This window comes from Dermacentor variabilis, chromosome 7 (assembly GCF_050947875.1).
Source record: "Dermacentor variabilis isolate Ectoservices chromosome 7, ASM5094787v1, whole genome shotgun sequence".
In the NCBI taxonomy this organism is placed as follows: Eukaryota; Metazoa; Arthropoda; class Arachnida; order Ixodida; family Ixodidae; genus Dermacentor; species Dermacentor variabilis.
In genome coordinates this window covers 108,946,670-108,969,530 of record NC_134574.1, presented here as the reverse complement: position 1 = coordinate 108,969,530, position 22,861 = coordinate 108,946,670, and the positions used below count along the sequence as shown (strand labels likewise).

The 22,861-nt window shown below is 45.3% G+C and overlaps 1 protein-coding gene across 1 annotated transcript in view; it reads left to right on the top strand.

The window, feature by feature from the left end:
* Window positions 1-22,861, top strand: part of LOC142587763 (protein-cysteine N-palmitoyltransferase HHAT-like) — a 50,186-nt gene that overhangs the window by 11,775 nt on the left and 15,550 nt on the right. The window contains exons 3-7 of the mRNA XM_075698992.1: window positions 512-579; window positions 2,862-2,972; window positions 5,599-5,793; window positions 13,529-13,759; window positions 20,098-20,213. Coding sequence (XP_075555107.1) covers window positions 512-579; window positions 2,862-2,972; window positions 5,599-5,793; window positions 13,529-13,759; window positions 20,098-20,213 — 721 coding nt within the window. The remainder of the gene's footprint in view (window positions 1-511; window positions 580-2,861; window positions 2,973-5,598; window positions 5,794-13,528; window positions 13,760-20,097; window positions 20,214-22,861) is intronic.

Sequence of the window (22,861 nt, the reverse complement as noted above, 5' to 3'; positions counted from 1 at the left end):
GCCCGCACCGCGCTAAGCGCGTCCCCAAGGGCCACAATAACGTTCTCCAGTCCAGTGTTGTAGCGCGACAGAATTTGGCAGCACTAACGCTTTGGTTTCACGGATTGCGGCTACTGGATCAGCGTAGCTCGCAATCTGCGAAGGTTTCGAATTAAACAAGACCCGAACGATCAAAATACAGAATTACATTCAAGTTGCACACTGATGGGCAGGCTACTTCTGACCGATATCACTTCTGTTGTAAATAAGAAGCACTTCTTTCCTGTTCCCAAGCTGAAACAAACGCCTGCGAGACTGGGGGACCATTTTAAGAACTGTGATTAAGCGCTCGATTGGTCTACACATTTTTCGCTTCATTTCCAGTGATAATTGTGTGCGAGTTTATTTCCTGAAATTACCAGGTGTCATCCTGGCGAGTACACTTGTGTACGCAGTGCCACAAAAGACTATGCAAATGAAAGGTCACAGCAGTTCTTTCACAACTGTCTTTCTTCGATATTTTCTTTATTAGATGCTTTCCTCCAGCAAGAAAAGCGAGGTGGGTTCAGACGGAGCCCGTATGGCCTTCAGCGAAAACAGGTGAGTATACATGCACAATAAAATGAAGCACTTAAAACGTAGGTTTGGTCTAGTCGGTACGCAGTGTAGCGCAGAAAATGAACAAATAGCAGGGGACGAGAAACAATGACGAGCGCTAACTTCGAATTGACTTTATTAGGTACATGTGCTAATGTATACAAAAAATATATACAAAAAAGAATATATACAAAAAAGTACACATGAACAGAAGAATACGAAGATTGTAAAAAAAAAACGATGTTTTCCCTGGCAGTTAATTGGGAAACAAGATGCCACAGAGAACCATAATTTCGCGAGCATGCACGTTCAGGTATTATTATTTCGCTCAATCCTCAGATATTGCAATTTCATGTTTGACGGTGATACTGTCGATGGCTTGCACATTATTATTTTGAACACGTTATTTTTACTCCGTCTTCACAAATCTCTTGAGAGGTAGAGAGAGGTAAATTTGTCTACAGAAAGGCAGAGAGGTCGGCAAATCTCTCGAGGGCACTCAACAAAGTAGCTGTAAAGGATCGCGCAGTTTTGCATTCTTATATTACAGCCATATTTACAACATTGCTCGGCCAAATTCCAGCCGAGCTCTGTGGGAATGGAAAGCATGAAAAAAATTTTATAAGAGAAATCTTTATTTTTATTGTCAAGGTGTAAACGCAATATTATTGTGGCGATATCGAGCATCGCTGCTGGGGTGTTTATTTGTCATATGACACTGTTGTTCGTATTATCATTTTAGGTTGGTCTTTGCAATCTCGTCATTTTGTTGTTCACTTGCATGATTGTGACAGCGCAACTTGTTGTACCTATGTTGTAAATTCTTGTATGTTAAATGTTGCAGCTCTGCTTCGCACCCACCACATGTTCGAGAGCCAAGGATTAGCCGGCACCGTATTTGTTCGCCAACATCTCGTTATATCATGCAAATAAGAAAAAGAGGAGTTTTTGCACATTATGATATGAAGCATAACTGCGAGTCGGCCTAGTTGGAACAGATTCATCTTAAAACTTTTCGTGCACAAACAAACAGGGACGATGAATTGGAACAACACAAGGACGAGCGCTTTCTAACAGCTGCTTTTATTTTTCAAGAACTACCTGTTTAAATACCCACAAATCTGCGCGATCTACTAAACAGAGCACGCCTATAGCGCATATAATACCCACAGATCTGCGCGATTTAGTCAACGGAACACGTCTATAGTACATATAATACTTGTGATAAATAGACGTGGACCAAAGCCACCCGGTCGACATAAAAGCAGTAAGGTGCATGAAACAACCACTTACCATAAAATGCGTTAAAGATGTGATGATAGAAGAGAATTTTCTCTATCCAACAATGAAACAGAAGGATGGCTGATGCATTTTCTTTTTGTTTTTCAATCCAGTGTGCTTCCACAATTTCTCTGCGGCTTGATTCTGATGCCTATGCAAAATGTCGGTGCTACTAAGACAAGCTGAGCAATCATGTTCTCGACAATGCATTGGAAAATGCGTACTAGGGCGACCTTTCATACTAGACAAGTGTTCCCTTAACCTCGTGTTAATGCATCTCGCAGTTTGCCCTACGTACACATGACCCCACATCATATGAAACTGATAAACAACGTTCTTCGCGCTATCAAACTCCCATACAAAACTCCCATACGCAAATGTTGTCCGCGATTGGCCATCACACGTGTGCTCACCTCGTTATCACGGTGTTGATATCACGACTGCCTTGCACTCAAGCGCAGACCAGTGAGAAAAGGCTCCTACAAAGAGAAGTTTTGGAACTACGGGCACAGATAACTGCGTGGTCTAGCTCATAAATGAAGAAAGACTTTAGCTCGCAAAAAGCGTTTTGCCATCGGCTAGTCGACGCTACTTACATTACACTGCGATGCCGTGGCGATAAAATTTACTTTTCTGAATACGCGCTGATGGCTCATCTTTCAAGCCACGGCAGTTGCAGTGAGACGAGGAATGTATCAAAGATTCTATTTGTGTTTACAGATTCCGAAACACACTATGAAGTCAAGGGGGCCAGAATAAGTTGAGAGTCGCGAGCGATGTCTATGCTACTCCTTGCAATTTTCGGGGGGGTGGGGGTGAGTGGTAATTTCAATTATACTAGATAAATCAATACAGTGGTCAGCGTTCATTATTACAAATTATTGCTATGCACTAAGTCCTTTTCAATTACGGGGTTGGAATTCTCATATTTCGGCGTTCTTGTTAATTCGACAATGCGTGGATACCATCTACTGACAATCTTTGTAATGGCTTTCATTGAACAGGATGACACGAACTGGGATTGGACGACTGTGCGATCTGTTGTTACGTCGAATTGGAAGTGGTTCATTCTGCACCCTTTGCTGGGCAGGGCAACCGCGGGCATCGCACCGTCAGTAAGCAAGATACCATGTTTCTACTTTGCGTACGTAGATTCTTTGTAAAATGCACACGGGCTACGTTGCCTAAGACAGAAAAGCTGTTTACGTCTGTTTAAAGGAATTTCTGTATTATGTAAACAGTATCAATGTCCATGGGAAAAAAGATAACTCTCTTATTGACCTTTGAGAGCGCCAGGAGAACCGAAGCACACAGCCGAACGCAATGTATGGGCAAGGCGCAGAGTAGCCTGTATAGTTTTGACAAAGCCTGTACACTTACACAAGCACACGTGTACAAACAGACAGACAGACAGACAGACAGACAGACAGACAGACAGACAGACAGACAGACAGACAGATAGACAGATAGATAGATAGATAGATAGATAGATAGATAGATAGATAGATAGATAGATAGATAGATAGATAGATAGATAGATAGATAGATAGATAGATAGATAGATAGATAGATAGATAGATAGATAGATAGATAGACAGACAGACATTATCTGTATCGATGTGGAGAGAGCTGTCAATTTGTCTTGACAGAGTATAAAACAGCATGGCAGTCTCGCTATAAGTTTTTAATTAGATTTCAATTATATGGATACTTCAAGCGCACTTTTGCCGTCATCGTCGCCATGATGTTTTGTACAAAATTCAAGGGCCATAACAACGTCGCCACGCACCGTATGTGTATGCGCGAGCGAAAGCGCGCGAGCGTCAGCCGACGATGGCGGCTCGATCTCGAGCACACAAGGGAGGAAAGCGGGTCTTTCGTTGCGCGCAACGCACCGGGAGAAAAAAAGGGGACGGGGGCGTTCTAAATCACTGGCCGCTGCATATGACGCGGCCACGCGGAGCCTATTTTGAAAGCGTTCTACGATGGGTACAGAGAGCCCAGTGTGCTGATAGCTTCGTGTGCACTACAGTTTTGGCATATTAGTTCGCGTTGAAGCGAGAGGCAGCACGAAAGTTAATTCCCTCGCTGCTACTGCCGCGCTTCCTCCCTCCAGCGTTCTGACATTGAGTTTCCGCGGTCATCGAGTAAGATATGATCATGTTCCCTTCTGCGCGCGTGACACCAGGTTCGTTAATTTACTTAGTAAGCGAATGTTTGCCAGCTTACATGGCCGATAATGCTATTGTCCTTACTGTCTACTAATTTGCTACAGCAATCGGTGATTTGCCTTTTGAGGGAAGCTGCGACTGTTTTTTTTTATTTTGGCACTATCTTAGATGCCAAAGATGAGCCATTCTATTGGCTACGGGATGGAAAGAAGCACTCCAACATGGTGTTTAACGGTTTTCTAGTACAGTGATAAAACTGCGTCAGAAGAAGATTCATACGCATAGCCCCACATCATGTATGCAGAAGTACAGTGTTTGGCGGCGCATATTTTCCCCCTTCTTTTGGTGTGCGAAGCTTGAACTATGGTCAGCAATGGAAATTGTCAACATTTGCGCAAGAACATCGATTTGTAATCAGATACTACGTTAGCGAGAGTTCTGTATTTTTTTTCCAACATAACGCCTATGGCACATTTGCATTTCTTGTATTGTAGGCATCTAAATACTGCTACATAATGTAGCGGAATTGAAATTTAGATGCTCATAAGTACACTGAAATTCTCGACACAATATCGACGTAAGGTGATCCGCGGTTCCGCCGTGGATTCGAAAATCAGTGTGGACTTTAAGGTCATCTTTTATAAGCTATACCGCTATACCGAGACAGGAGATAAAGTTTCCATAAAGTGATATGCCAGTTGGAGTACATGATACTTAGCGCGAGTACACAAATAGGAAGACACGCGCAGATCTGCGGAGCGCTGCGGCGTCTGTGTGCGATCGTTCGGTTCTCGTTACTTTTCATGTGTTCTAGCAATAACAGTGAATAAAAACATAAGCTGCCGTAACAACACGAGAGCTACGCCCAGAATTTCTATAAAGCCATATTATGTACATGCCTAAACTAGTATCATGCTTGTCCTAAGTGTCTTGAGAGCGTGCAGGGGCCGAATTCGAAAAGTGGTTTGGTCGTAAGGGTTGTCCGTCTGGCCATCAATCATCGCCAATGATATGCGAAGCATCAAAATAGGCAGACATCTAACCTTAGGAACAGTTTTAGCGTTAGTGCTTTACGGTGAATACAGGACAGGGGCCGCATTCACAAGGGATCGCATTCTGCTCTTGGCCATTGGCTGGTTGCCCTCACTAATAATATGCGCAGCATCGCGATTGGCTGCAATTTCGACTTAAGAGCAAGTCTAGCATAGGTTTCCGTAAATGCGAGCTAAAAAGCTCTTAGGCCCGAATTGTTAGGAAAAACGAGTTCTAGTCGAACATGATGCAGGACATGAGATTACTAAAGCCTATCGGGCAGTGGCAATGGGCACCTACGAACCAAGAGCTTAGTAAATTCGGCCTAATGTCCCGCATTCACACAATTCTCCTACGTTATAGATTTGTTCGTAAGAGCAAGTTGCAGCCAACTATGAAGTCAGTATTATAGTCTGGGCAGATGGCTGGCCATCGGCAAAAGAGTAGTTACGAAGGAAAAGATTGGTGAATTCTGCCCCAAGTATTTTCGTATTCATCCCCCCCCCCTCCCAACACTGATTTCCATTTGTCTTTTCAGCTAGTGCCGGCGTTCTACGCTGTCTACACATCGCTCTTTGTGGCTGTCCGGCTCGGCTGGGAAGTGGCACTCGCTTTTCTGGGACAGCACGCTGCGTTCCTTGCCTTGGCCGCCCTGCGCATGCCCGCATTCTGCTACGTCCTCGCACTTCTCATGATCGTGCAGAAGCATTTCTTCGAGAGAACCTTCTTCCACGTAAGCGATTATGCTGCAACTATATCCCGTCTGGCTTATTTCTTTCTGTGTTTCAGGTCATCATGATTTTCTCATTGCTGTTGGCGGTGTTGTTGAACCGAAACTTAACACTGCCACAGTATGAGGCACGAGGTCTTCCAGTTCTATAAAGCGAAGGGCGAACGAGGGTGGGGGACGAAGGAGGGCAAGACACAGAAAGAATGCATATAGACAACAGAACAGGGAAGACTGTAAACATAAAACCAAATTGAACTCATGTGCAGCAGTGCTGCCTTTACTGCATAGTGTTTCTGTTGTTGTAAATGCGAACTTCTAGGATCGTATGAAGTTATTGTAAATGTTACGCTAAATCACATGAGTGCGACAGACAATAACTAGGCAAAGTAACTAGGCTTTTAGTTAAAGATAGGATAATTAGGAAAAGGGGAATATTAGACGAATAAAAAACTTCATTGTCATTGTAAGAGCCAGCGCGACTGTAGAACAATATTTCAACCTTCGGCGCCACGTCGTCCGTGAACTTAGGAGGTAGCAACTACTTCTTTTTATACTATCTATCCTCTCTCCCATCCTCACTTCTATTTCTCTCAGACATATTCCCCTAGCCCTCCCTGCTGGTCACCTTCCAGTTTTCAGCCGCAACCCTAGACAGTAGCAGTGTGGTCAGCCGCATCTTTATCGCAATATCAATTAAAGCGGCGCTCGAGGCGCGCCTGCGTCGAAGCCCTTGGCGTTGTCGTGCTGTCATAGTTGCGGCCCGCGCGTGAAGGTTTAGGAGGTCTCCGGACCCTCACAGAGTATTTAGCAGCAAGCGCGACAAACCCATGCGAATGCACCGTCAAGTTGCGCTTATCGGCTCTGCCAGAGCCGGGGTAGTGTCCTGGCTTCCGCTGCTGGCATACCCAAATACATTAGCGTTCCTGCCGAGAAGCTGTGCGCAAACACACGGCGATACACAAAGCCGCGGTAGTTGCAAGCATAGGTAACTGCCAAATCTTTTTGGGAGGGGGTGATCCGACTTGAAATTTGTAGGAGGGTGAACTGAAACTTGAGGATGGGCCACCACGAAATATGGGTTGGGACAACTTGAAATTTGGGAGTGGGCCAACCTAAAGTTGGGTGTGGGTTACTAAATATCGGGGTGGGCCAACTTTAAAGTGGGGAGTGAACCAACTGAAATTTCAGTAACAAAATCGAAAGGTTGCAGCTGAGCCAAAGAATGCTTACGAATTTGTAGGCTGCTCTCAGAATTTCTGTACAATTTTTTAATAAACAACGCTTCATAAAGTACTATCTAATGACAGAAACTTCCTAACATTAAGAATACTAAGAGGTTGAGAACGCTTTATAATTACTGTGATGAAGGTTGTTTATTATTCCAAAACTGTTCTACAAGAATTTAATGTTCGATTCGGTTCGTTTCTGGCACTATTTGATTCGTATTCGATTCGGTCTCAAAAATCGCTATTCGCACGCCCAAGCCACAGTGGGACGATATCAGAGTACGTCGGATACAGCTGATGGAACAATCAGAATGTGTGTCAATACCCAATAGTGTCAGAATGGTCACTACACATGGTAAATAAACGTGCATTCAGGAATACAATGTGTCGCTCTATGTTTTAATGCTAATTTTCTAACCGTCGACAGCCATCCTGAGATGAATTGTGCCGTAACTTTTTAACCCGAATGAAATCATACAGGATCATACGGATCATACAGTATCTGTACTTACGCTGCAAAGGAGATCAATATGTTAGCTACGAAAACAAAACTAGTCCTCGCGAAAGGAGGTAAGTGAAATTAATCATCCGGGGGTAACAGGAGTCCGGTGCCTTGAACGGGCTCCAATCGGTACACGATAGCCGTTCTCAGTCGTTTCAAAAATCAACTATTCGCCTGACCCACTGCCACTCTATCCTTCTGGCTTGACCTTCTCCTCCTCCTGTTTCACTTGCGGCATTCTTCGTTAAACTCGCCGCCTCCTCTTTCCTCGAATTCATACAGGATAACACAGAATGTTCACTACAGGTTCACGAGGGACGTAAATCTTTATTTGCCTAGCATGAGTAGGGAAACTGCGTTTGCGACGGTGGTCATGATATTCGGGAATCGCGGCTAAACAAAACGTCACAGGACCCAGAGCTTTCTTTCTCTTTTTTCATGCTAATTAGTAGTTCATTTCATAGCCTATTCGTATCGTACATTACGAGCAATTGCATCGACTTTGACGCCTTTCGCGTCGACAGTTGATTGACACTTTCTTTCTGTTGACCAAGAAAAGAAATGGGAGGATCAGGAGTTAGTTTACTCTATATCACGCATTACGGCCAATTTTCGATTATATTGGCGCTAATTACGCCAGTACCGTTAATCTCACTTCACGGTAATTCTCGATTCTTGTGGGCACTAGCGAAGCCGCCTTTCAGGCACCATTTCTTCGCAAGCCACGCTTAGTGCATGAGAACTAGCTTCGGTTCCCAAAGTGTGTGGTACGTCGGCTTTGCCGCAAGATGTCTATATCGAAGGCAGTGCACGCTTTACAGGTGATGAGTGCTATGTCAATAATTTTCCACTCGATTGGTTCTAGTTACGCCTGTACCGTTAATTTACAATTATCAGAGGCTAATTCGTGTATTGTCTTTGTGGTATATTTAGTTCCAACACATTTGATGTACTCGGTGTCTAACCTACATTTCAACACGATTTTCCACTCTAGACGCACTGGAAGGACCAAATGGCCATTTTTTTCTATGCGGTTACAAGATACCTAGATACCAGATACGCCACATAGATGTGAGATCAGCTAAGAAGACCAAGTCTTCCGAATAAGCCATAACGCCGTGGCGTCAGATTAGAGCGATTAAATACTTACGGGCCTAAACTCCCGAAGCTGCACAGTGAGCTATAAGAAACGCAGAAGTAAAGGACTATGAATTAGCACTTTTTTAAGATGAACACTACGCATTGCATGCGACCACTTTTTCACACCACCTCCACATATTTCGGCTGCTGCGGCCAAGAACCAAACACGTGACATTGTGCTCACCAATTGAACATCATATAGCAACTGAGCCGCTGCGAGACGCTGCGGCTCACGGGTTGAGCTACTATGCCTTATATGACCTTGGTAGAATTTAGCATTTCGGCTTCTTGGCCAAATGTATCAAAAATTTATATGCACTCGACAGAACATAAAACAGAAGAGGGTGCACCAGTGTGATCAACGTAATTCTGTGTCATCGCCTCTTAGATAGAACCTGTAGTGGCACTCTGACGTCACTGAAGTCTTGAATTGTGTATCTTAGACAGAGCGCACGTGCTTGTGTGTGTGTCTGTGATGTCACTGATTAGTGGAACTGTATAGCTATATAAGACGGCCACGTAAGTGCCTTGTGGTTCTTTTCCGTTGTATTGCAAGTGGCAATAAACATGTGTTCTTGCAAGTAGGCTGCTGCGTACTTGAAGACACAACAAATTCAAAATATCCTTTCCGGATTTTTTCAAATCCGAGCAACTAACAAATCGACGACAGTGAAGCTTCCTATACCAATATCACAAAGACAATTTGGAGCGCGATTACATCTTTTTCACAAACTAAGTAACGCTATCAATCAAGATCCAGAAATTTGATCCCGATGGAACCTAATCGTGATCGAAAATACCCTGTGTGTTGGCGTATTAGGCCGTTCTGACACCCTTCGTACGTCTTAGGGATGTGCTTTGTCACTGCCTGAAGCCTACCCAAGACTGTGCAAGTGGTTTATTAATCCGGTATAAGTTTCTTCAAAAGCATCAGAACAGCCGTTTTTCGCACTTCCAGTGTATGCGCCATAACCGACACACGTTCATGTAATATGCACCGGCTCTAGCGATGCCGCTTGTACGCTCCGCGGACGTAGTCATACGGCTGCTTCAGGACTGCCTTGGAAAGCTGCGGGGCTAGTTTTTTTGTTTTTTTTTCTGGTGGAAGGTGGTAACGCCGGGTTCCACAGGAAGCGAAATTAGTGTTAGAATACGTAAAATTAATGGTGTCGGCGCAATTAGTGCCAAATACTTCAGGTGGGGTAACCTCGACAATTATCATTTGACCCCTCGTTGAACGCGCGGCTGCTTTCTCGCAAAGATGCTGTACTGGTGTTGAGGCAGAAAATGGCGCATATTTGAAGCAAAATAATAATCTGAGGCAACAGTGAATAAAATTTCACTTTTTCCTTCAATAGGAGAAATCGAATTCAGTTGTAGTCAGCCACTGCACACAGTAAGAGTGCCCTTGTATGTGTCGCGTGTATTTTGGTATAGAAATAGGAGCGAACTCGCTTTGTTCATCCTTTATAACCTCGTTCTACGCCATGGTGCATCTCGTGAGATACTGAGCGATCGCTGACGTTCCTTCCTCTTCGAACCTGTAGAATCCCTTCTACGTGAATGCAACAATTTCCTTTGCACAACCAGTGCATATAAACTCCAAACCAACGGAATGACTGAGAGCTCTAATCACACTCTAGGCGACGTGCTCGCCATGTACGTTTCCTATGAGCAAACCTATTGGGGAGACACTACCCTTCGTTACCTACGCTTAGACCAGCGCTAGACAATCTACGAGAGGATTCATTCCGTCCTTCGTATTTACATTTTACATCCAAATGCGTTTCTCATTCATGCACACTATCCTCCCATATCGCCCGGATGCCTCAGAATCGGCGACTCTATCTGAAGCCGCCATTTATACTGAGCAATGCCGCCAGCTCGCCCTCTCACCTCTCGAGACCAGGCACACCGGAAAGGCTTTCACGACTGTAGCTCCTGTTCGCCGTGATATTCACCTGGTACATTGATCTGGATGCGCGTTCCCTTCTCGGCTCCCAGCCTTTACACAACAGGTTCCCAGCAGCTGCACCAAATACACTAATCACACGTTCGGATGAAGGTGTCATTTATCACAATGATCAAGTGATACGAAAGTGGTCCAGTCAACGACCATGCAGGGCGAGCACGAGCATCTACAAGTCTACTTTCATGTCTTTTGCTTGCGTCCGTATTTGTCGCCACGGGAGTTGTGCATGAGTTAAAGAGACCTCTTGAGTATAATGTACGGTAAGCCGGCCACGATGTTGTATTTCTTTCTGATACGAAAGCATCAAATGGATTATTCAGCAAAAAAGCAGGCGTCAGTCGTCTGGACAAGCAAAAAACGGCACCTAAGTTCCCATTAGCTTTGACTCCACAGCTCGAGTGCGCCTTGACAGAACAGAGCGGGTGAAAGGGTCACCTGCTGCCGCGATAAGGCACACGTCTTGCGCGGGAGGAGAGGGCATTGCCTCGACGCCACGTCGCGCTCGCTCTCGGAGGCATGTTAATCTAAGGCGCTCGGTAATCGGAGCCTCGGTAATCGCTCTAAAGAAATTAATGTATAAAAAACAGAATGAATTCGAAAGTAAGAACGTTGGTAGTAGTGAGTTCCGATCCTGTGATCCTACACTCAGAAGCCGAGTGTCTTACCCACTGGTCTAAACGAGCACCTCCTAGACAGTACGTCTGTGCACTCGGCTTTGTGACGCCATGCTATGTGGACCCAAATTTTGATTGCGAAGCCCGTTGTGACGAAAGCGTCGACGTCGAAATCGTCGCGGCTTACTCGGGAGCTTTCCAATTATATACTATGCCAATCGCGTAAGGCAGCATGACGTCTTGGATCGAAGTGCACTGGCCTTGTGCTATCTATGACGCGTTGGCCAAGCGTCTCAACGCACTTGCTCACCCGCGAGCAGTTCACAACTTGAAGCACCACTGAGCGGTTTTCAATTGGACATTAATGTCTTCGCATTCATAACTCACAAGAAGTGCTTAGGTGTCCTTGGATTTTTTATGACTTTGCAATGAGTGTGCACGCGTTTCAACTTTAATTTGATTAGTGTTCTTATCTTGCGCCTAAGTCTGACAGCACATGAACAATAATTTCAGTTCTTTTATTTTTCATTCGAGTAAATTATTCTTGAGTAAGTTTTATCGCTCACAGCACCATTTCCCGTATAAAAGTAACATTGGGAAGCCGGATGCACGTGCTTTAAACATCTCCAGTTGATCTCTCAGATAAATAAATCATGCAATCACTTAATCAATCAATTAAACAATCAACAAACAAACAATCACTCACTGACTAGATCAATTAGTCACTCAGTCATCTATCTATCTATCTATCTATCTATCTATCTATCTATCTATCTATCTATCTATCTGTCTGTCTGTCTGTCTGTCTGTCTGTCTGTCTGTCTGTCTGTCTGTCTGTCTGTCTATCTGTCTATCTATCTATCTATCTATCTATCTATCTATCTATCTATCTATCTATCTATCTATCTATCTATCTATCTATCTGTCTGTCTGTCTGTCTGTCTGTCTGTCTGTATATCTATCTATCTATCTATCTATCTATCTATCTATCTATCTATCTATCTATCTATCTATCTATCTGTCTGTCTGTCTGTCTGTCTGTCTGTCTGTCTGTATATCTATCTATCTATCTATCTATCTATCTATCTATCTATCTATCTATCTATCTATCTATCTATCTATCTATCTATCTATCTGTCTGTCTGTCTGTCTGTCTGTCTGTCTGTCTGTCTGTATATCTATCTATCTATCTATCTATCTATCTATCTATCTATCTATCTATCTATCTATCTGCCTGTCTGTCTATCTGCCTGTCTGCCTGTCTGCCTGTCTGTCTGTCTGTCTGTCTGGCTGGCTGGCTGGCTGGCTGGCTGGCTGGCTGGCATCTTGATTTGCGGGCTACATCTACCGGTGGTTGATAGGTCCAAGATAGCGTGCCCAAGTGCATACGTGGCCGCGAAGACGTGAAAGGCAGAGCATGTTGATATTCACTGGTGGTGACGCTTGATCAGCGGAAGAAGGGGCTCTGAAGGCTATGGGAGCCTTCCTAAGAAAAAATGAAACAGTATATTTACAATCATATTGTGTCTTTAACACCATTCTTTCTCTTATTGTCATCGATTTCGATAGTTATTCGAATGCGATTTCGTGTTTGTGTGTTTATTTGACTCTAATTATAGTTTTCTTTCATGTTGCAGCACTCTGCAAACTTCTGCAACTTTATTATTTTCTCATTTAAAGTTACTATTCATGAAGTCGTCATCAGATCTCTTTAATAAACCCTTAAAGTCTCAGAAGGCATCCGGGGGATGTAATTTCTGAAATGCCTATGAACGCTGCAAGACTGTTTTATACGTCTATAGCTTAGACTATGTGGCAAAATATATATTCATTTTCCCGTACCTTTATTTCAATTGTGCCTACCTCGCGTTTGGCGGCGAACTGCTAAATGGCTGAAAGGTTTCCTTTCATTTGTATAATCATTTTTCAATCATTGTACAAAAGCAGGCGACAGGCTATACTTGAACTGGAAAAAAGGGGGTACCAGCGAACAGACAAAGGACGCACACGCAAGGAAAAGGCTTTAGACACGGACGGACGCTAATTATACGCCATTCTTGTTACGCTATACTTATACGCTATACTTGTTGCCAAAAGATCGAATCCATAACTAGTAAATAAAAAATAATTATATAAATAAAACAGCAGTTTACTTTTGCCCGAAGGGACTTCTCGCTTCACTTTACATACCAATCAATGGGTGCATATATTTGTTTGTTTGTTTTATTTTATTGTCGCCTGTTTTCCATGCAACCTAAGGGGCCGCTGTCCCTTTCCTTCGCAGTACATCTACGACAATTACGGGTACGAGGCTCACATGGTGACCTACATCGCCTTCCACTGGAACATACTGCGGTGCCTTAGTTTCAGCGTGGACCTAATCCGCGCTGGGCGAAGCAAGACCGAGGAGAGTCGCACCAAGTGGCCCCCGTACTGGAAGACGTTGGCCTACGTGATCTACATGCCCACAGTGTACCTGGGACCGCTTCAAAACTACGAGGACTACTCGGCACAGGTGCTGTGGGTTCATAATAAGCGGCGAAAACATAGCGATGTCGTGTCAATGAGGATAAATATTAAAGCGTGCAGTCAAGTGCAAAAATTAAAGGACCAGAGTTGCCGCTAAATTTCTTTTTTTTTCTTCTAAGCCTTGACACAAAGGACGAAATCCAGTGTGCACCTATGTGCGCACACTGGATTTCCCACGTGCGCCTCTTTGACCAGCCCCTTGCTTTTATACAATTTCACCCTGCACGGCTGTGATAGGAGCAATTATATTTTTGCATATGCCGTGGCCTGCAGACTTTTGCACTCGACTGTACCAATGTGGGTCAAACTTGTATCGAGTGGCCCAGTGACCGGCTCTCGGCGGGCAGTGCAGCGTGCCGCCAAAACCAGGAGCCCTATTAACAAAGATGCTCTTGCGTGAAAGCAGTTCGTAAGACAGTTCGTAAGCCAATCTCAATGCTGGACATTTAATTATTGAAGGCGGTCAGTCAATGGCACAGTGCGCTGACGAACAAAAAAGCTTTGATTCGGCGTCAGCTTCTTACCGGTTGCTTCTGTGTGGAAATATCTGTGCCCATTCACAAATAGCTCTTAAGCTACAATTGTTCGTAAGAGCTAATCCCAGCCAATCTTGATGTTGCACATCTTATTAACGTAACACTTACGAATAAAAAAATCCGAGGACACCTATAAGTGCCTTACATGTGTTGTGAATGCGAAACAACAAAGGTCCAATTTAAATGCCGCTGAGCGATCATTCGAGTTCGGAACTCCTCGCGCGCTGAGACGCTTGGCGCGTTATGATTTGGCCTTAACGAGGCTCTGTTAGAACGCAGGCGAGTGCTTGCACGAACAAGGAACGCGTGGATGACACTGGCTTCCGAGAGAGAGAGAGAGAGCGAAGCTGACGTGGCGTCGTGGCGATGCGCCCTCCTCTCAAGTAACAGCCTGGCGCGCTATCGAGGCAGCACGCGTTCCCCATCGCCCGCTATGCTCCGTCGAGGTGCGCTTGTGACATAGCGTCGCAACCAATAGGACTTTAGTTAGGTGCCGTTTCGCAGACACAGACTTTTCTGTCAATGGATCATTTTGCGCTGTAGAATGAAAAACTTTGCGAGTTCAGCTCCTGTTTCGTATGTAGGGTCGTGGACGGAGCATGAGGCGTCAAAATGCGTCACCTTCTGGCGGTCCGGGCCCGTACTATTTTTTTCATTTATTTTTATATTATTTTCTTGCAAAAGATGGCGACCAAATCGGCCGGCTGAGCACCTTATAGACAAGTGGGATTCACACCTACGTAACAGCATGGTAGATCGCATGGTATATCGTAACAGCATAATATATCGAAACATGGTGTCATCCCGGAGATTAATTTTCAGTGTATACATTTTTCTAGCTCAGAGGCTACAATTTGTTAATTACAACATGCTCCGGAAAGTAATTAACAAGTTATTTAGTGAATTCTTGCTAATTTCTTCAAAACGTGTTCTGATTTATCGTGCTACTTATATACGCCTCTTTCCAGACTAATCCAGCTCAAGGACGAAAATGAGTAGATATGCACAGGAGATTTTTTTTCATTTTTCCGGAAAATCACCTCGCATAACGACTCTTTTAGTTTTCGATTCTGTTTGCTGTTTGTCATTGCATGGCAGAATGCCTCGGCACTGTTATTCCCGCTATCGACCACACGTTGCGATGGTAGTAATAAAAGATGACAATATATAGAAATAATTTATTACATGATACCGCACCAGAATCAGATCAGGAAAGGCTTCCTTTATAGTATAAAAGCAAACTAAATATAAAATAACAATCACTTAAGCAGCTAGATGAACTTGGTTACCGACAATTAAACAATACAGGAACTTACGGTCACAGAATTTGGAAATAAGCTTGCAATTAAATATGGTATTTTATGGTTATTTCTGTATGAAAAAAAAACGAAAGAGAAATAAGCCCGCTAGGGAGATGAGGTGGTTGAAAATGTCAGAACTAGTTACGTGCCAAGACTTCCTTTCTTTGTGTTTACTTGTAAAAGGACTGACTGTTGGTCTCATTGGTCTGGTATTCTCACTGTCGTAAGTACATTAGCGCAATAGTGCGAAGAGACATTAAGAAAGAAGAAAACATACAAGCTCGTTGTACCTTTTTTTCTTTGTCCACCCCTCTGCCATAAAGCGGTTTATGCCAACGGCAGGTTAACTCTACTACGTGCTGTTTGGATGATAAAATTGCGTTGCCAATTTTGAAGCCACGTTTTATTGGACATTGCTGTTAGGTATTTGCAATATTAAAAATGCACGACAGGATCATAGGCGCGTTTTGTTGATAAGCGGTTGATATGTAATCAGGAGTGAAGCGTTTAATGTTTTTCCAGTAGAGATAGTCTGTTTGAAACTGCAATCACTTTCCTAACGCACTATAAGCGTTCAAAATATAACTGCTTAGGGCACCAGTGAAGTGTCGACGAGCCAAGTGTTGATTTTTTTGGCACTTGCCAATAATGTGAATGAAAAATGATAACTTGCAAACATACTCACTGTTCTTTAGGGCATATGCGGTCTATAATGATATCGTGATAGTTCGCTTGCAGAAATCACATAAAATGTACTTCAACTATACAGATGAGGTAGCCATAGTGAAGCTAGTCATCCTACTAAAGTAATTAGAAATTCTTAAACTAAATACGTTGCTTACGGAACTTTTATTGACCTAAAGTTTCTTACGTGCTCCCTGCATAATTGAACAAAGGATATTTAATTTACCTGGCAGGAACGAAGATTAAAAATCATGAAGGTTTCTCGAAAAGTTTCGCACTTGAGAAATTAGTCCCGATTCTAGGACCGAATCTAAAACCAATGCCTTTTTGGGGCGGCCATTCTACCATTTCAGATTACCAAGCTACTAACGATCGCAGAGCGTGGATGAATCATACGACAGTTCAAATCGCAGAGGCACTGAGTATGACAAATCAGATCGGCTAAGATCCACGGTTCTGTTGGGGATTTCTTAGTAGCTTCGTGTTATTGCCTGGCGGACGGCAATTTTTTATATGAAATACTTTCAGCTCGTGTTTTCAGCGACCTTCAAGGGAGCTTGAGCCATCAGCTAGAGCTGTTATCCGGGCACTCAAACGAGAACACCCGGGCAACCACTCAAATCTTAAAGAAATGCGGCCTACAACCCTTTGTACAGGACCGCAGTGAACACGTTAGTTACTCCCCATACTACTTACAAAAATATTGCTTCTGAGTTCTTCCTATTATTTCTCAACAATATCACACAAGCGGTAACTTCCAGCATGCAACGGTTTTATTTCTCACTTCCTACAGCGATATTCAAAAATCTGATACAGGGCACCATGCAATTCATGTTCATCTCTTGGCGCTGAAACAGGGTGCCTGCCTGTGATCTTTGGAACGCCAACGGTCCATGAGTTCCGAGCGGTGCGAGTGTGGCCTCACCTCGAGAGCTGGCGCCACGCTTAGTGGCGCCTGCTTCAGGGACTTGTATCCGTATCGGTGGCTTAGCGGTTATTGTGTTGCGCGGCTAAACACGAGGTCGCGGCATCGAATCCCGGCCGCGACAGCCCCATTTGGATGAAGGCGAAATGCAAAAACAGCCATGTCCCGTGCATTGGAGGCACGTTAGAGATACCCTCGTGGTCAAAATTAAAGCGGAGTCCTCCTCTACGGCATGCCTCATAATCAAACTGTGGCTTTGGCGAGTAAAACCACAGAATTCAAATCGTCCTTCTTTTATCTGGGCAGCGCGCTCTGTCGCCCTGGCGTCTTTCGCTGCCTGTCGTGCCACCTTCAGCCGGTTTTCTTCTAGCTGAGCTCTATGCATATTAACCAGTGTGCAGTATGGCGTGGGGCCATGTGGTGTGGTTTGGTGTGCGGCAGTGTGATGTGGTGCAGTGTGGTGTGGTGCAGTGTGGTGTGGTGCACTGTGGTGTGGTGTGGTGGGATGTGACGTTGCGAAAATTAACTACCTCCATTTTAAGACTGTGGCTAGTATCATCTCCAAGCAATCTGCTTTGTCTGTTGCTATTTCATCCTTACATCTGCTCACAATTACGGGAGCGGCAGCAACTTTTCTTTATTCATCCACCACGGCGATTTTCATGTGATTGATAGGTCATATCCTTGCATAATTCAGTACAAGTTTCTACATGTGGACGAAGCAAAAAGGGACAGGTTACCACATCTGAAAAGCCATGACAGACAGACAGACAGACAGACAGACAGACAGACAGACAGACAGACAGACAGACAGACAGACAGACAGACAGACAGACAGACAGACAGACAGACAGACAGACAGACAGACAGACAGACAGACAGACAGACAGACAGACAGACAGACAGACAGACAGACAGACAGACAGACAGACAGACAGACAGACAGACAGACAGACAGACAGACAGACAGACAGACAGACAGACAGACAGACAGACAGACAGACAGACAGACAGACAGACAGACAGACAGACAGACAGACAGACAGACAGACAGACAGACAGACAGACAGACAGACAGACAGACAGACAGACAGACAGACAGACAGACAGACAGACAGACAGACAGACAGACAGACAGACAGACAGACAGACAGACAGACAGACAGACAGACAGACAGACAGACAGACAGACAGACAGACAGACAGACAGACAGACAGACAGACAGACAGACAGACAGACAGACAGACAGACAGACAGACAGACAGACAGACAGACAGACAGACAGACAGACAGACAGACAGACAGACAGACAGACAGACAGACAGACAGACAGACAGACAGACAGACAGACAGACAGACAGACAGACAGACAGACAGACAGACAGACAGACAGACAGACAGACAGACAGACAGACAGACAGACAGACAGACAGACAGACAGACAGACAGACAGACAGACAGACAGACAGACAGACAGACAGACAGACAGACAGACAGACAGACAGACAGACAGACAGACAGACAGACAGACAGACAGACAGACAGACAGACAGACAGACAGACAGACAGACAGACAGACAGACAGACAGACAGACAGACAGACAGACAGACAGACAGACAGACAGACAGACAGACAGACAGACAGACAGACAGACAGACAGACAGACAGACAGACAGACAGACAGACAGACAGACAGACAGACAGACAGACAGACAGACAGACAGACAGACAGACAGACAGACAGACAGACAGACAGACAGACAGACAGACAGACAGACAGACAGACAGACAGACAGACAGACAGACAGACAGACAGACAGACAGACAGACAGACAGACAGACAGACAGACAGACAGACAGACAGACAGACAGACAGACAGACAGACAGACAGACAGACAGACAGACAGACAGACAGACAGACAGACAGACAGACAGACAGACAGACAGACAGACAGACAGACAGACAGACAGACAGACAGACAGACAGACAGACAGACAGACAGACAGACAGACAGACAGACAGACAGACAGACAGACAGACAGACAGACAGACAGACAGACAGACAGACAGACAGACAGACAGACAGACAGACAGACAGACAGACAGACAGACAGACAGACAGACAGACAGACAGACAGACAGACAGACAGACAGACAGACAGACAGACAGACAGACAGACAGACAGACAGACAGACAGACAGACAGACAGACAGACAGACAGACAGACAGACAGACAGACAGACAGACAGACAGACAGACAGACAGACAGACAGACAGACAGACAGACAGACAGACAGACAGACAGACAGACAGACAGACAGACAGACAGACAGACAGACAGACAGACAGACAGACAGACAGACAGACAGACAGACAGACAGACAGACAGACAGACAGACAGACAGACAGACAGACAGACAGACAGACAGACAGACAGACAGACAGACAGACAGACAGACAGACAGACAGACAGACAGACAGACAGAGACCATTGATTAGGCCCTGAGAATCACCGCACTATATATAGAGAACCACAGCGGGCCACTCCCACGTGACGACGGGGAAGCCTAGCCACACCGCCGCATCATGGGCTCTCTCGACAGGCCGGAGTTGTGGAAGAAACTCAGAACTCTTGATGGCAGAGCTCCACTACTCCTCAGTGACTTGATTGGGTCCCCGTAACGAGGGGCACCGCCAGAGCCTGTGGTCTAAGCTGCTAACTGACCCGCAGTCCGGGCAGGCAGACTCGAAGGTGTGAAATGCCATATAAAATCAGCCGTCTTAGCCTTTCGGCGCTTATGCCGCAGGTGCGATGGGCGCCTAAAAGTTCGATGGCCGTTTATATTTTTACAAAGATTTCAAACCTCCAACAGGTAGACAAGCCGAGGCCACCATGCACTCCACGCGAAGTAGGGGCCGCCATCTTGGGTGTGCTGCGGAGCGCGGTTCACTTTCTTCTGATGGAAGTCATGACCCACTACCTCTACAGGTACGTCACGTTTTGTGCATTTTTTTTCTTCTGTCAGGGGTATTTAGCGATACCTGCACGAGGGAGGGTAAGCAACACATTTAGGCCCAAGTGTACATGCCCCGTCTGTGAAATGGGCGATTATTATGTTTGTCGCTGGAGCGGAAAGGTGCCTGGAGGTGGAGAAGGTAATATCCGCGTTCGCGTCCCTTCTGTTTGGGCTTCCACCCTGCAATGCGTGTTGTGCATGTTAGAGGCGTCTCTTATTTGCACGTGAAGCAATATGGGATTTCCCTGCGGCACACCAGGCGCCGCCCCATCGAGATCAATGTAGCGAACACGTTCGCGCCCTTTCCGTTTGTGCTTCGACGCCACGGTGCTCGCTGTGCGTGTTCGCGACGTTTCTTATTTGCACGTGGTGTCCTTATTTAGAGAGTTCAAGCTGGCTTTGTTTATGTATATGCATTGTTATCTCATGACCTCTTTGTTGCCTCAGTTTTCGGGAGCGGACGTGACCATCTGAACTTCTCAAAATTTCTATGAGGCTTCGGAGCTTCTTCATTTGTCAGGGTGAGGTCTTAGAACGGGTGATCACGATGTCACCTCCCTCTAACTCGAAGCTGGTCTGGTGCCTACGAAATCAGAATATCGCAGTTGCAGCAGATGGCCCTTTCGCCATCGCTTCCAGAAGCTGTCTGTGCACGAGTAGCTTCAAATAGGCTTGTCGATGAATGGCACCTGCTCGCATCGAGTTGACGATGACTTCAGCTGAATCATGAACTATCGTCGAACAACTATATCGGTAGGCGTCAAAGGGCACGGTCCTGCTTCGTCGGTATCATCGAAAGTTAGAGGAGGCCTTGAGTTGATGACCACTTCGACCTTTGTCAGCATGTCGTAATTTTCACAATGTTGACGGAGGCTCTGTAAGCATATTACGCAGCGAAGCCTTCACTTATCCAACCAGCCACTCCCACCATACATCCCACAATGAAGTATTCGGCACTATAAGGATCCCTTATATCCGGCTGTTGAGAGGTGTCCTGCGCAACGTCCTTTTCTCCTGATATGTGAAAGATCATATTTAGGTTTGCCGACGTTTTTTGAAAGGTCCGTGCATTGTCCGAATATACAGCGCCCTAGATGTCATGCTGGAAACGAGCTCCAGGTTAACTGCTCGTGATGCAACAGGCGTAAAAAGTTGTTGGTTCCCCAGATTTCGACTGGAAATTTGGAAAGCAAAAAAGGTTTCCGTCAAGATGGTGCCCAAACTGCTGACTCCTGAGCAAATGTTGCGACGAAAACAATATTGCATTGATTCGGAAACAACGGACGACAGCGACGAACCTCTGCAAAGGGTCGTCACCTGAAATTAAACTTTACGACATTGAGCTGAAATCGCAGAGCAAGCAGGTGTAACAGAAAGTTGAGTCAAAGCCGTAATAAAGTTCGGCAGCATCTGATACTCCTGTTACACGTGAAGGTGAAGGCCTGCTTGACAAGCGTTAGTCCATTAAGTCGTGCGACTGGAGGGGTCAGACTTCTTGCAACACATAACGAGCCACAGTGTAAACCAATGGTGTGGCGCTGCAGGTCCACCTCCTCAAATACACATGCGAGCAACCAATGCACTACGTAAAAGTTCCTTCGTTCTCTTTCATCCTTTCTTTCTTTTTGGCTTTCTTTCTTTCTTTGTTCCAGCTTTGGCCTTTCGTTCTTTGTGCCTTTCCTTTGTTCTTTCGTTTCTTCATTCTGTTCAGCCATTGCATCTTAGCTTGATTACGGGAGCATGAGCCACTCTGATGATATTTTTTGTCTCACTGGACTAGTCGCCCCTTTGTTGCGGCTACGAGCCATTAAACAAGGCACTTAAGGCTTTCGCCTTAAAAGGGCAACATAGCATATCGCGCTAAAAGCGGGCCGTCCATGTCCAGACGAACGACTTCGAAAGGGTTTGTCGGCGTTATCCGGCGACTTGACAAACGTGCGGTTGGACCACTTCCTGCGCTGGCCGTCAAATCTTTGCACACATATCGACGTGGCAGCGGCCCGCGCGTATGACGCGCACCTGAAGTACCTGAATAATGTTTTACCATACCATACCATTTCTATTACCAAATTATTATTACTTTTTTGACTAGAATATGCGCTCGACAAATACAGTAGAAATCTCGGAGCTGAATAAGCGCGCCGCGTACACCACCGTCCAAGACTTGGTGGCGAGCTCTCAGGACAAATAGAATTGAGGAAAGGTGATTTGCTGGAAATATTATAGGGTGCTTCGCTCCTTGCGGTGAATTCATAAGCTTCGGCTGGCCGCCGACTCTGAGGGTGCCGTCAATATTTATGAGTGGGTGGAGATCGGCGATACGTGACGTGGATTCCACTGGTCGCCCTCGTGCTATGCTACTGAAATCTGTAGAAAAGTCGTGCTTTCGTAGGTACTTTACGCAGTAGTATTCAGCACGGAGGACTTCTGTTGCCGTCAGATCGCCCGCTTTTCCTTTCTTTTGTCTGCAACAGTCCGCAAATCTTAACAACCAAGCTGTGATCCTCATCAGGCGCTGAAGCACGCTGAAACGCCCGATGTCTACGATTGAATTAGGAATTCTTGCTGCCGTTGCTGCGTGAACTTCTGCTACCTCGTTTTTCACGGCGTCGTGAACGCC